The 13974-nt window shown below is 37.5% G+C and overlaps 1 protein-coding gene across 1 annotated transcript in view; it reads left to right on the top strand.

Annotated features, from left to right (window-relative positions):
• LOC134749553 (transient receptor potential cation channel trpm) overlaps positions 1 to 13974 on the top strand; it is a 308269-nt gene that overhangs the window by 218845 nt on the left and 75450 nt on the right. Inside the window, exon 8 of the mRNA XM_063684539.1 lies at positions 10643 to 10799. Coding sequence (XP_063540609.1) covers positions 10643 to 10799 — 157 coding nt within the window. The remainder of the gene's footprint in view (positions 1 to 10642; positions 10800 to 13974) is intronic.

The following is a 13974-nucleotide window of genomic DNA, read 5'->3' as shown; positions in this document are numbered from 1 at the left end:
ACTGGTATGTAAGTTGGGTGACAATGCAATGAAATACCATCGAGCTGATTTGATGATGGACACAGGAAGTGGCCATCTCAGGAACTCTGTGCTAAAACAACGCAACCTATAGTCTGTCAAACAACTTTGTCAGTAGAATTGCGCGAAATTCAAATTTACAAACTGTACAGTCGTATTTTAAGCTAGAGTCGGGGTATAATGAGATTCCCTCCTTTGTTTGCCAAAATAAGGCGCACGAACCATTGTTTTTATTGCCCCACCACAAACGCAGGCGTCCTATTGTTTAACCTAATAATGTAATAAAAGTGGGGGACAGAAATGAGCAGCTTATTGGAATTTATTGTGTCCCTCTGGTCGTATTTTAACGCCCAACACAGGACCTTTAGTCCCCAGCAAGCTCTGTTCTCCATACAAACGTAGTTACGCTGTGGTTACGCTCTCATTTTAAAACGACTAGCTAGATTGCTCTGAAACTTTGTACTTACAATAGGATAAGGGATGTTTAGTCACAGATTATATAAAATTTCTTGCGAACAGATACTTATCTCTCAAAGAAAACGCAAATACCTACCGTTTTGATACCTACATAAAAACACAAAGGTGAGCAGACCTGTCAACGCACCGCCCCCCGCACCGCACGCACCGGCACAACGCTAGGGTTGCCTACGTTTTATTTTCAAACTAGCATCCCACGTAGAACATACTCGTACCTAATTAATCACGGCCCTATATCAATATCTATGGGGAAAATAGGGGTATTTTATCCCTTTAAAGGTTAATTTATTCCACTTAAGGGATTATAAACTTAAGTGCTTATGCAAATCCCAAAATTTATTATACCCACCATTTTTGCGTCATTGAATAACCTACTTATGTGTGAAAGTAGGCTAAAAATATTTATTAAAATGTTATGATTTAATTTTTGAGCACCCCTAAATAGATCATAAATAGTCATACATAATAAAAATAATAAGCATTACTACTTATAAACTGAAATAGATGTCAACATACAAAAGAAAAAGTGACCAAGCCATACGATGACCCAGGCCGGAATCGAACCAGCGCGGCGTCTTCAGCTCACGCGACGTCCTTACATTGCTGACCATTAGACCACCCGGTCAACTCAAATTCTAAATATATAAAATCTTTCACTTGCTGTCATCCATTGTTCCCTAGTTATAATACCCACAGACTTTACATTAGTTAAACTTTTATACAGTGAGCTGTCTAAAACTAATTCTAAAAGTCTACTTATTTATTTTAACAATAACAAATTCCTTCTTTTCACAAAAGGGAGTTGCCTCGAATAATTGAGAAAATGACGTCAATGACAAAATATATCAAAGGTTATTATTCACACTTATCGCATAAAATAAGTTTTAAGTTTACCTCCGAGTAGAGTCTTCTCCGAGACCACGGGGACAACGCCGTCCTCGAAACGTCGGAGGTAAATTTAAAACTTATTTTACGCGATTAAGTCCCGTCGTTGTGAATAATAATGAGTAAAAATCGTGAAAGTTTATATCAAAGGTTGTCTGGAAGAGATCGCTTTTTAGCGATAACACCGCGTGTTGTTTACCTCTGCTTGTGTTTCTGTTTTATTTTAATTGAGGTGTGCAATAAAGAGTATTTATATTGTTTTGTATTGTATCAAGACCTAAACAATATTTGCCGTCAACAGGTCGGTCTTTATCTCCAGGCAACAAACTTTTTTTTAATCTAAATCCTCAAATTCCTCCACTCTCAATTACCCCAGCTCAATATCTTTTTATTATCACGCACCCTCACTACATATTGGTATTTTTATCAATTTCGGCGCACAATGGACAGAGGGCCTTAAATCTCCTTTTATGGCTATTAATGCTGATACTGTAGTGTAGCCGCCATATCCCTGATGCCGATTCTGCTTTAACAATTTGATAAGGTTTTGATCTTATTTTGATACGACCTTGAATCTTGTCATCAGCTCATCGGGCATCTCACATGCACCAAAGTGCGATCGTAATGCCTTGTGACTTATGAGACGACTCTGGAATCCGGATTGCATTTCTTCAACACCAATCAGCGTTAACCGCTACCGCTGATTGGTGCTCACGGTCAAGGTCGTGTCAAAATAATATCAAAATCCTCAAAAGTTTATATTATAGAATCGGCCTTACTGTGTTGTCGCTGACTCGCTGTATCCCTGGCTTACTGGATATTCGGCGCGAAATAACTGCCAGAAAGGAGCACTTTACTGAAGAGACGAGGTAAAAGGCTTATAAGATTCGGCACTGCATATTGACTGTTAAGTCTAAAGGTACTTATACATTATGTTTAGACCGCGGGCCAGGGGCATATATCTTCAGTCATCGCCTACCGGCTGATACTTTGTCAGATAATAGATACATGCTATTATGAATTAAAAAAAATAGTCAGCCTGTTGTATCGCGGTGGAAAGACCGTCAGCTGTAAGCATGCAAAAAATACGGGCCTTACCACTTATGTCCGCAAAGTATGCGTAATCCGTAATCCGTTTATTGAAACCCCTGATGAAATACTACAAGCAAAGTTTCATGAGTATGGTATTACTATCATAATATAAAGGTAAAGCGCTTATTTTTTACATGTTCAGGCGACCAGCTGACGTTCTTTCCACCGCGATACAAAAGGCTGACGATTTTTTAATTCACAATAGCATCTAAACTATCACCTGACAAAGTATCAAACGGAAGGCGATGACTGCCGTGCCGTGACGTGTTTCGGTGGCTACCATTTCTCAACCTACCAACGGAGTGGCAGCTGACGTCCACGACGGTTCATCATACATAGCCGTTAACCACTATACGAGTTTTCGCCCGGGAGGCGATTGGTCATGGAAATCTGTTCCTGGCCCGCGGTCTAGTTGGATCGAAACGTAAAAAAGTTTGGCAAGAGTAACTTGTTAGTGGAGCAAAGGCAGAGGATCAAACAGTATTTTTCTAATGCTAGTGTTGAACGAGTAAAAGAAAAGAGCGATGAGTAACCTACCTACAGTTTTTTTGTCACTGAAAAAACTTATTTGCAAAACTAATAGTAACGTTTAGACTCCTGAGCGGATCCTGACCTTTTTAGTCATAATTTTGCATTTTTTTTTTGTGAAAATATATTTTCTGCTCTATCTTATACCTTTAACCCTTAAATGCATGATTTTTTGTATAACTTTTTAATAAATTGAAATAGATGTGTCATGTTGTATAAAAGTAATAAATGTGATTTTGGATAGCTGCATATTGAGCCACGGACCATCAAATATACGATGCATATATACATCATTATGCATTTAAGGGTTAAACGAGCAATTCTTGTATATATATATGTCAGGTGTCTCGGCAACGGCTCTAACGATTTCGATGAAATTTGCTATATGGGGGTTTTCGGGGGCGAAAAATCGATCTAGCTAGGTCTTATCTCTGGGAAAACGCGCATTTTGAGTTTTTATATGTTTTCCGAGCAAAGCTCGGTCTCCCAGATATTAGGTACCTATACAGCACAACGAAGGCGTGAACCCACGATTTTTTATAGCGATTCTAATTTAAGTAAACAAAAAAAACCACCCTTGACAAAAAATATAAGCAAAAATGTGTGCCCAAGTTTTGACGTGTTCAAGCTTTATTAAAATCAGTGAAGCAAATCAGTTGTAAAAATATGAATGTACCTAAGCACGAGTAAGTACCTATCAGAGTAAGTGATTTGATTAAGGAATTCAAGTGCATTCGAGCAATTTAATGCTTACCTACTTATTAAGTTTGGTTATGAAAAATTCATTTTGTTCTAAGCAGGACCGTCTCCTTGAGAGATTCTAATTTGTATAAATATAAAAATTAAAAAATATACTACTTTTGGCGAGATTCCCACTAATTTATTTATGCTGGTGCATTGATTTATTTACTTACTCTAACTGAGTTTCCGAAGCTGGTTCGAGTCAGGTGAATTATACATGACTGAAGGAAGCAAGTATTGACTTTACCGGAAGAGTACTTACACATCTTAACTGCAGTGACATCTCAAGAATATACATAAATAATCGGTAGTACTAAAAAGTAACGTAGGAGTATGATAATGAAAACTTTGTATACTTACCACCTGTTTTGTATCCTTATTTATACAATTTTTTTAGGTACAGTCATCAGATATATCGGAGCGTCCAAGGTGTTCACGAGTATCTGGACAAAGCCTGTATTATCAAAACTTTAAAGCGTGTTTAGATATTTTTGAGTATCTTAGCCACTCCAACATATCTGATTGCGACTACTATAAATTAATGTTGTATTAACAAAGCAGTATTGTAGGGAAATAACAATTTTAAAATTAAAGCAGTAATGGAAAATGCGCTTGCAAAATTGCAGCCATTATTGGGGGTTAATTCAACACTTGAACGAACTGCTAAACAAGTTTCATGAGAAATTGTTGCAAAATTAATCTTTGCTAGTACTCTAGAGGCGTATTTGGATTTAAAAATGTTATACCAACATAATGATTAAAATGTATTTATTTATTTAGATTTATTTATTTATTTAAAACTTTATTGCACATCAAAAAAGGTACAAATGGCGGACTTAACTTGACATTTTACTACAATCGCTTTTCGGTGAAGGAAAACATCGTGAGGAAACCGGACTAATCCCAATAAGGTCTAAGTTTACCTTCTGGGTTCGAAGGTCAGATGGCAGTCGCTTTCGTAACAACTAGTGCCTACGCCAATTCTCGGGATTAGTTGTCAAGCGGACCCCAGGCCATGAACGCGAGCAAGATGTTTTATCTGCTACTATTAATCTGACCTGTGTACATCATATAAATATTTAAATACGCTGGTGATGATAATATGACGTCAAATTCGGTGCATTTCGCTTGCTTTTTTCATTGTATTTTTGCATTCGCCTACAGTTTGATATTATTTGTATCATATCTGAATACGAATACGCCCTGAATCTGCTGGTAAAGATTGTCGAGAGTTGGAAGTTTTGTTGCACTCTGCATTGTCAACGGACTCACATCATGAAATTGTATTGCAGCAAAGTGGATAAACAGATCCAACTTTGAAACTGTCAGCCAAGCAAATAAAGCTTCTACACTCAATTTCGTCTGTGTGCAAGACTAATGTCCTTACCCGGAGCCTCAAACTATCTCCATACCCATCTTGTTCGGTTCAGTGGTTTAAGCGGGATGAGATGTAGGTAACAAACAGAGTTACTTTTGCATTTATAATACTAAGTACGGTTTTACAAACGTTTAAAAGGACTAAATCTGACTTTTTTTAGTAATCAGTAATTTGTCAAGATTCAATTGAAATTTTTCAAAATAAACGGTCTTCTTATTATCGTCATTACCTTGTAGGATCCATCAAATTTGAGACAAACTAAATTAAGGAGCATTACAACTCTCTCCTAGTATTGATAATGAATGCCACTTTGAAAACTCCACAAGACTGGAGTTCCGAAACTCGATTTGAATTTCAGACGAAAGGTCTCGTATTTTGGAAGTAAAAAAAGTTGGGCTTTTTAACCCATTTCTTTAATAGGGGGCGTAAAGCCAGGAAATTAGAACAGGGACAAAAGATATGTCACGCTACGCGAACCTTACGACAGAGGAAATGGCAATTTTTACCTTTTATATCAATTACTCTGAAAATATACTTCTGTCTAAGATTTTGCTGGTTAGGTCCCTCGGCAATGTCACTATCTATTTTATACAAAAAATATAGTGCTATGGTATGCAAAGTAACGGTATAAAACTGAAAATAAGTGAAAAATTACTTTTTTTTCTATAATTTTAGCCAACCAAGGTTTTGGTTGAAGTCTTACTTACTTACTCCGTTGGCTTAGCGACCCAAAATGAGACTTGTCCTTCGACACAAGACAGCGCCTGCACTTTTATCGGTCCTGTGCGACCTCTCGCCAATTGGTGACTCGAAGTTCGCGCAGATCCGCCTCCACCATGTCGCACCAGCGATGCCTGGGGCGTTCCGATAGGACGTCTTCCTGCTGGGCGGCCCAGGTATGCTCTTTTCACGTTCCGATCTTCATCCATTATCTCAAGATGGCCCAACCAACGGAGTCTGTGAGCTTTAGTCTCTCCCATGATGTTAGGTTCAGCCACTAGTTCTTCAATCTCACGGTTCCTAAGGACTAAGGACTGTCCAGCTTCCATCCAGTCTTTGGTTTGGTTGGTTTTGGTGGTGGTGGTTTTGGTTTGGTGGTTGGTCGGTGGTTTTTGGTTATAGTTTGCCCTTGCCAATATAGTCTTGATTAAACATTAAATAATTTCACGGTTTAGACACTTGTTTTAGTCACTCGCGCGACATGTTTCGGAAAAAAAAATTAAATGTTTGAAATTATTTAATGTTAATATGTCTCACAAAAGTTTTAATTCGATAGTCTTGATTCTGTGACAGTTTTGTGATAGCATTTCCCTATGATTTAAACGGGTAAAATGCTATTTAAATACTACGATTTTCCGTTCGCCCCCTCTTAAACCCATTTCTTTAAGATCCCGTCAAACGCACCTGTGTGATCTAATAAAATTTACAAAAGGTCTCGCTGTCTGCTTTACGGGCCGCTTTACGCACTCAGACTCCCATACAATTTATGCACACTTTTATTTACGTACTTTATATGACACTGCTCATATTGGATGTGACTAAATTGGTTTCAGTATTGAAACTTCTGTTATCACATCGTGATTTTTTTATTCAAATCACAAAATCAAAATCAATTGAATCGGAGCTCATCTCTGTCATTACGAAAAAGGTGGACGTTTCAATTTGCATCCTTTTGTTCGGGAGGATCAAATTTACATCCTTTGAAAAACAAATGGAATGGGAGCTTTGGATGATCTTCATTTTTATTTTACTTTCGATAAGAGCTAGGCAAAACTATTTCTTAGGGATATTGTCACACAGAGCATCGACCGCTTTAGTTTGACAATCTTAGTTAGAGACGGCTTTGTCTATGGAATTATTAATTAATTATGTCTTAGGAATCGAACGTTATAACAAATAACGTGGTTTTTTTTTGTTTTTTCTTTTCGCTTTAATCCAATAGTGTGGTGTATAACGATACAGAATAAAAAAAAACAGCCAAGTGCGAGTCGGACTCGCGCACCGAGGGTTCCGTACTTTTTAGTATTTGTTGTTATAGCGGCAAGAGAAATACATCATCTGTGAAAGTTTCAGTTGTCTAGCTATCACGGTTCATGAGATACAGCCTGGTGACAGACAGACAGACGGACAGAGGAGTCTTAGTTATAGGGTCCCGTTTTTACCCTTTGGGTACGGAACCCTAAAAATATATACTAAAATATCTAATCAATTGGTCAACAAAAAATTTTGGAGACCCTTATTCGTTTTGATAGACCTATCCCGGTCTTTCAAAACGAATAAGGGTCTACAAAAAATTTAATCGCTCCGAAAGAAAAAAAATATGAATCTAACTTTCGAACCAAGGGTCCAAAAATATGAAAAACATCCAAAAATATAAGTTTAATAAATACTTTCAACGAAACCTATAGCGAACATGATCGGTCAAGCCGTTTTTGAGTTATTGCAAAAAGTCTTCTTTTCTTAGTAAAAAGACGTACAAAGCGCTGCGAAGGTACTCCCCCTTATGCTTGTAATGTGCAAGATACTTACTAATGGCCCCAGTTTAGCCTATTTTGACGGAATGGAAACTAAGCTACGGAACCCTACACTGAGCTAGGCCCGATATGCTCTTGGCCGATTTTTTTATTTTGTAACGACGCGCGTCGCCCTTTATTTTGCAGCTTCTTTGGTAAATTGTTGGTGACTAAATATGAGTAGTAATCCTTATTACTTACCTTTTACTTACTACTTATTTCTTACCTTTTACTCGTATTAAAAGCTTTTTTCGATTTAGGTCTCGAGCTAGATCAACAAGATTTGATTCACAGCTCATTTTTTCGAATAAAGTGTATAAGAGTTTTAATTTAGGCAAACATCGAAAAAAATATATAAGAGTGAAATGATGTTTGTTGGAGTGGATAATAAATATAATCTAATAACTTTGAAGATATTTTTTGTGGAGAAAATGAATAAGATTTGTTCCTTACTTAACTGTTTTTATTAGGTACTATTTAAAATATTGGAGGTACTTACTAGGGATGTAGGGATTATACTTCGGATACAATAGAATATATTTTATTTGTAGTAATTGTACATCGTCATATACCATATCGCCATATCGTCATAGTCGTAAACCGCCATAGAAATTACTTTTAAATATTACTTATTGGGTAATTAAATTAAGACACGTACTTACATACGTTCAAAATATCATCATCAATCTTCCTTGGCGTATCCGGCAATGGCGACTCCATCAACAATTCTTATCCGGATGTGTGACGAATACTTTGCTATTGTATTATATTAATTTGACATGTTTCCATCCAGATTTAAATTGTATACTGTAATTTTTGTTCTGTTGTTTGTTTTATCTGTGTTATTTTGTAATTTATTATAAGTGAATTGAACTTCATTGCATGCATGCAACTAACTGTGCTTATAGCAAATTAATATTTGATTTTGATATTGCTGATATTGACCGTATTATGAATACTAAGAACAAATTAAATTATTTTCTATGAAAATATTTTAATTTGTGGTTTTTCAAGTAGACACACTACTATTTAAACTATAAACTGAAATAAATATCATATACGAAGGAAAAAATGACCAAAGCCTCCAGTGTCCAGAGCTGGAATCGAACCAGCGTACCCCGTTTACCGGACAGGTGCCTGAACCGCTCGGCTATCCGGCCACGGTGGCATGGGTCGAAATTTCCAAGTATATGACAATTCCCGAAGGCTTGTGGCGCCCCCTGGCCATCTCTAAGGTAGAACAGTATGGTTCGACCTTCTAACTGAATCAACTCAGGTGATTACGGGCTAGCGAAGAGAGATGGCGCTGCCATTAATACTCTAAGAACAAATTAAATTATTTTCTATGAAAATATTTTAATTTGTGGTTTTTCAAGTAGACACACTACTATTTAAACTATAAACTGAAATAAATATCATATACGAAGGAAAAAATGACCAAAGCCTCCAGTGTCCAGAGCTGGAATCGAACCAGCGTACCCCGTTTACCGGACAGGTGCCTGAACCGCTCGGCTATCCGGCCACGGTGGCATGGGTCGAAATTTCCAAGTATATGACAATTCCCGAAGGCTTGTGGCGCCCCCTGGCCATCTCTAAGGTAGAACAGTATGGTTCGACCTTCTAACTGAATCAACTCAGGTGATTACGGGCTAGCGAAGAGAGATGGCGCTGCCATTAATACTCTAAGAACAAATTAAATTATTTTCTATGAAAATATTTTAATTTGTGGTTTTGGAAATTTCGACCCATGCCACCGTGGCCGGATAGCCGAGCGGTTCAGGCACCTGTCCGGTAAACGGGGTACGCTGGTTCGATTCCAGCTCTGGACACTGGAGGCTTTGGTCATTTTTTCCTTCGTATATGATATTTATTTCCGTATTATGAATTGCCCTAATGTGGCTCGCGGTTCAAAATAATTAATTTGTTGTAATAAAATTCTATTAAATTATGATTTACTGGAATCATTTAGTCCTGCTTCAATTAATAAACCACGAACTTCATTACTAGAAATCCTTAAACCCAAGTTAATTAAATTTTAATGAGAGGAAACTCCTTCCAATTTCTTTGCATAAAATAAAATTTACTCCGACTATTATACTACATGACATGAACTTTTTTAATTTTGAATATTCTGTTGAAAAAGCATCATTTCGAGGTTTTCGGTCCCAGATGACGCTCATTAAGAATTAAATTATTTGAAGTTGTGTCTACTTCGTTTTCGACCTTTTTCCACGCCATTAAATGTTCATAATGTTTAAAAATGTATAATATGAAATTCCATTTGAACCAATTCTTGCCTAAATTATGTATTGGACCACCGTTATGGAATATATTTTTGCAATAAAATGTATTTTAAAAACCTCTTCTTCAGTGCCTACTCGTATTATTGCTCTAAATGTTGGATTGCTTACGATATTTGCCATGTTTTTAAGTGCCTTATCCATGAACTACTTATTCGTTCACCGGTCTTCTTTATTCACTTGCCATTGTTCGAACATGCATATATATAATTAGGCGATTTTCGGATTTCAATTGTCGCGATAGTCCCGAAAACTTATCTCTACAACTAACCAATAAAGTAACCAAAACAGTATTCATCCGCGATCGCTATTAATTGTGATATAATATATTACTCGAATCATAATCTTTTTCTTATCTATATTGATTTAAACTAACACGATTTTCACTCATAATTTAAAAACTAACACGGGACTTAATCGCGTAAAATCTTACATTTATTTAAGGCCTGACGTTTTGAACGTGACGTTACATTCGTGGTCACAGGCAGACCACGCAGGCAGAGGGTGGTTTTTCTTATCTAGTCCATTTGTTGTCTGCTGTGCAAATTCCCCTCTTTTTCTGCATATCGTTAGAGTTCAGTCCATGATCTCGTCAGCCGCTACAAAACGCATCCTCGTCCCGTTACCACTTTTTGGTCATAGGTACTCATAAATGCTAGTGTCATGTAGGTAGTGTATAGTAAAAATTACAACTACCTTATTCTTTCCAGACACGCATTCATCAACACCCGTGGTCTGCCTGGTCATAGAAGGCGGCACGAACACGGTCCGCGCGGTACTGGAGTACGTGACCGACACGCCACCCGTGCCCGTCGTGGTGTGTGACGGCAGCGGCCGCGCGGCTGACCTCATCGCGTTTGTGCACAAGTACGTATACACCATTGAGACGGGCGTAGTGCATGTCACACGAGTGAGGGAGACGGACATAGTGCTGTGGCCGACACGCATTCGTCAACACCCGTAGTCTGCCTGGTCATAGACGGCGGCACGAACACGCTCCGCGCGGTACTTGTAGTACGTGACCAACACTCCGCCCGTGCCCGTCGTGGTGTGTGACGGCAGCGGCCGCGCGGCTGACCTTATCGCGTTCACGAGTGAGACCGGCATAGTACGTGTCACACGGGTGAGGGAGATAGATATAGTACTAAGACAGGCACACATTCGTCAACACCCGTGGTCTGCCTGGTCATTGAAGGCGACACGAACACGGTGTGACGGCAGCGGCCTAAGAGCCCGTGACGTCAAGATCTTTGTTAATTCGTAAAGCGAACATTCCATGTGATATGTATATAGGTAATGAGATATGGACCTACCGACAGTCTCATAATAAATCGCTTACTGAACGGACGTGTGCCTTTCTCTTATGCGCCCTGCACATATACTACATTGGCGACGAGGATGGGATTCGAATTCGAACCCACGCGTGCATGCATTTATTTCTTTTATTTTATGCGTGTATTTGTCTACCGTTGTCACGTACAAATGCGAATTTTCTGAAGATTTGCAGGTATGTATTAGGAATTCCTTTTTCTGTGAAACCTTAACACTGAAAAATTAATTCTAATACACAAAATAAAATGTGTTTATATGTACGGAACAGCCCATGGAATGCTTCAAAGGCTGCAAGTTTCTTTATGTACATACATATATTTAGAGGTAAGAACGGATCCCCGCATATGAATCTTAATTTGTTGCTTCAGAAGCTAACAGGGAGAGGTCAAATTTATAACCTGGTATTGCAATCCGAATACGCATCCTAGTATATGTTTGTCCCGGCCTACATAATAATTTGTCCTTGAAAATTATTCGAATATAATAAATTCCATTTTTGTAATTTAGTCACAGAAAATCTGTCAACTTGAACTTTATTAAGCCACTTATATGTGCTTTATTAAAAGTAATAAAACCAAATATCACGCCTCTTTTCCATTTCTTCGGCAAAATATATAAAATGATAAAGAAATTCAACATTCACATTCACGTGTTACATTTGGTAATTCCGTCAAACATAATATGCCAAAAGGAAACAAGATAAAGAAAATATAGGATAAGGGAAATAATATAATATAATGTTGTTGAACATTTAACCTAGGCAAATACTGTGATAAAAAATAAAAGAGACAGACAGTATTTTTTTCTTAAAATCTCTGTAATACTTTTATGCTTTCTTTTACTGGCAACATTTATCGATATCACATTCGACGAAGCTCATCACTATCTACATCACTAGCTTAAAGTCAAACATAGGATTAAGAACTTACTGCTTCAAAGTTTATCAGGACACGGGAATTGGGAACTTCGCTAGATATCGCTATTTATAGCAAGCCATAAACGAGGTAAAACCTTAACCTCAGAGATAGTGGAGTTTTGATGAAGTTTCTGGGTAGATTTAATCCTGCATTACCTATTATTAGAAAACCACTACGCGACTACATCACACCAATCGTCTTCAGTCGGCTCTAGTCTTGGAAATAAATTAATGTTCTTTTATGCTGTATTAGATGCAAAAGTTCAGCATAAACGCTACAGCCGAAAGCTATAAGAAAAGTAATACATTTGCACATCTATCTCATGTCACTGCACTTCGTCTAGACTTGCTTTAAACAGTTGAACAGATTGACAAACAGATGTCGCCTGTGACGAGTCTCAATCTCAATATTCTCAATGCGATACAATACGTTTGTGTAGAGTATTCCATGAATTCATCAGCTGCAAACCGTTTTCGCAAACAATTAGGGCTACCATTTTTGTGTTCACCAGTTCACTTGTAGATGTAGGTTCAGAAAAACAGATCTCAAAATTCTTCTATGCTTATTTTTATAAAATCAATACGTTCCAATATACACAAAGGTATTTTAATGTCTAAATGTGTAATTTTCTCAACCTGTTTAATTGTGCATATATTTTAGTTGGCAATTTTTTAAACCACTAACATTTATTGAGCTATATCTATTGTTTACCATGATTAATCAAAGATGGACAAAGATTTACCACAATTATGAATGAGTGAAAATTCCCGATAAAAAAGCTTGAAACCCCCCAAAGACATTTTGAAAGACTTCCATCTACACTAGCGCCCCTAGCGGCGAAATTAAACGCGGTAGCCCTCATTCGCGAGGTGCATTATCCCTGTCACTGCCGTTACATCACCGAGCACGTCGCCTCCTAAGTTACATTCAACATACAGGGAGGACGAGGAGGAAGGACTAACCCGACAGATTTTAAAGATGTACATTCCTGACTACATTTAGAGACTAAAATGTCATTAAAAGTAAGTAAGTAAGTAAAAAGAAAGGAATCATGGTTACATCAGATAAAAGTTTTCTGAATTCGGTCTTGTTTTAGAGATAATGACAGTTCTTGTGAAAATTTGGTAATGGGATAACTCGGGGAAAAACGCTTTCTTGGCTGCGACGCTGCCACTATGTGACTTGGTTTAGACGTACCTAACTGACTGATATCAAAGTTTTAAAGGAAACTCGCAAAATTTATTTGTGAATATAAAAAAAAAACTACTTATCTGTTGTAATTTGTTTTTTTCGCCAAGATGTAAAAAATACTCTTGTCATATGCAAAAACAAAAAAAATGTTGTTTGCCGTTTGACCAAAAGTCATATATAAAATGTTTGCTCCTTATGACCACAGGAATGCGTGGTTAGAACCTGTCAGGTTACTCGTTCCCACCCTGTATATGTTACCATGAAGACGTTTATACATTTAAAATCGCTGTCCCCCTGTTAAAACTACTCACCTAAGAAATTATTCGATGAAAATGCGTTTCCATTATTTAAATAGTATCTGCTAAGTAGGTATCGTCGAAAAAGTCGGACTCGCCCACGAAGGGTTCCGTACCATTACGCAAAAAATGGCAAAAAATACACGTTTGTTGTATGGGAGCCCCACTTAAATATTTATTTTATTATGTTTTTAGTACTTGTTCTTATAGAGGCAACAGAAATACATCATCTGTGAAAATTTCAACTGTCTATCACGATTCATGAGATACAGCCTACAGCCTGGTGACAGACAGACGGACAGCGGA

This window comes from Cydia strobilella, chromosome 18 (assembly GCF_947568885.1).
Source record: "Cydia strobilella chromosome 18, ilCydStro3.1, whole genome shotgun sequence".
NCBI lineage: Eukaryota > Metazoa > Arthropoda > Insecta > Lepidoptera > Tortricidae > Cydia > Cydia strobilella.
The sequence above is the reverse complement of the archived record's forward strand: the minus strand, read 5'-3'. Positions and strand labels throughout refer to the sequence as shown.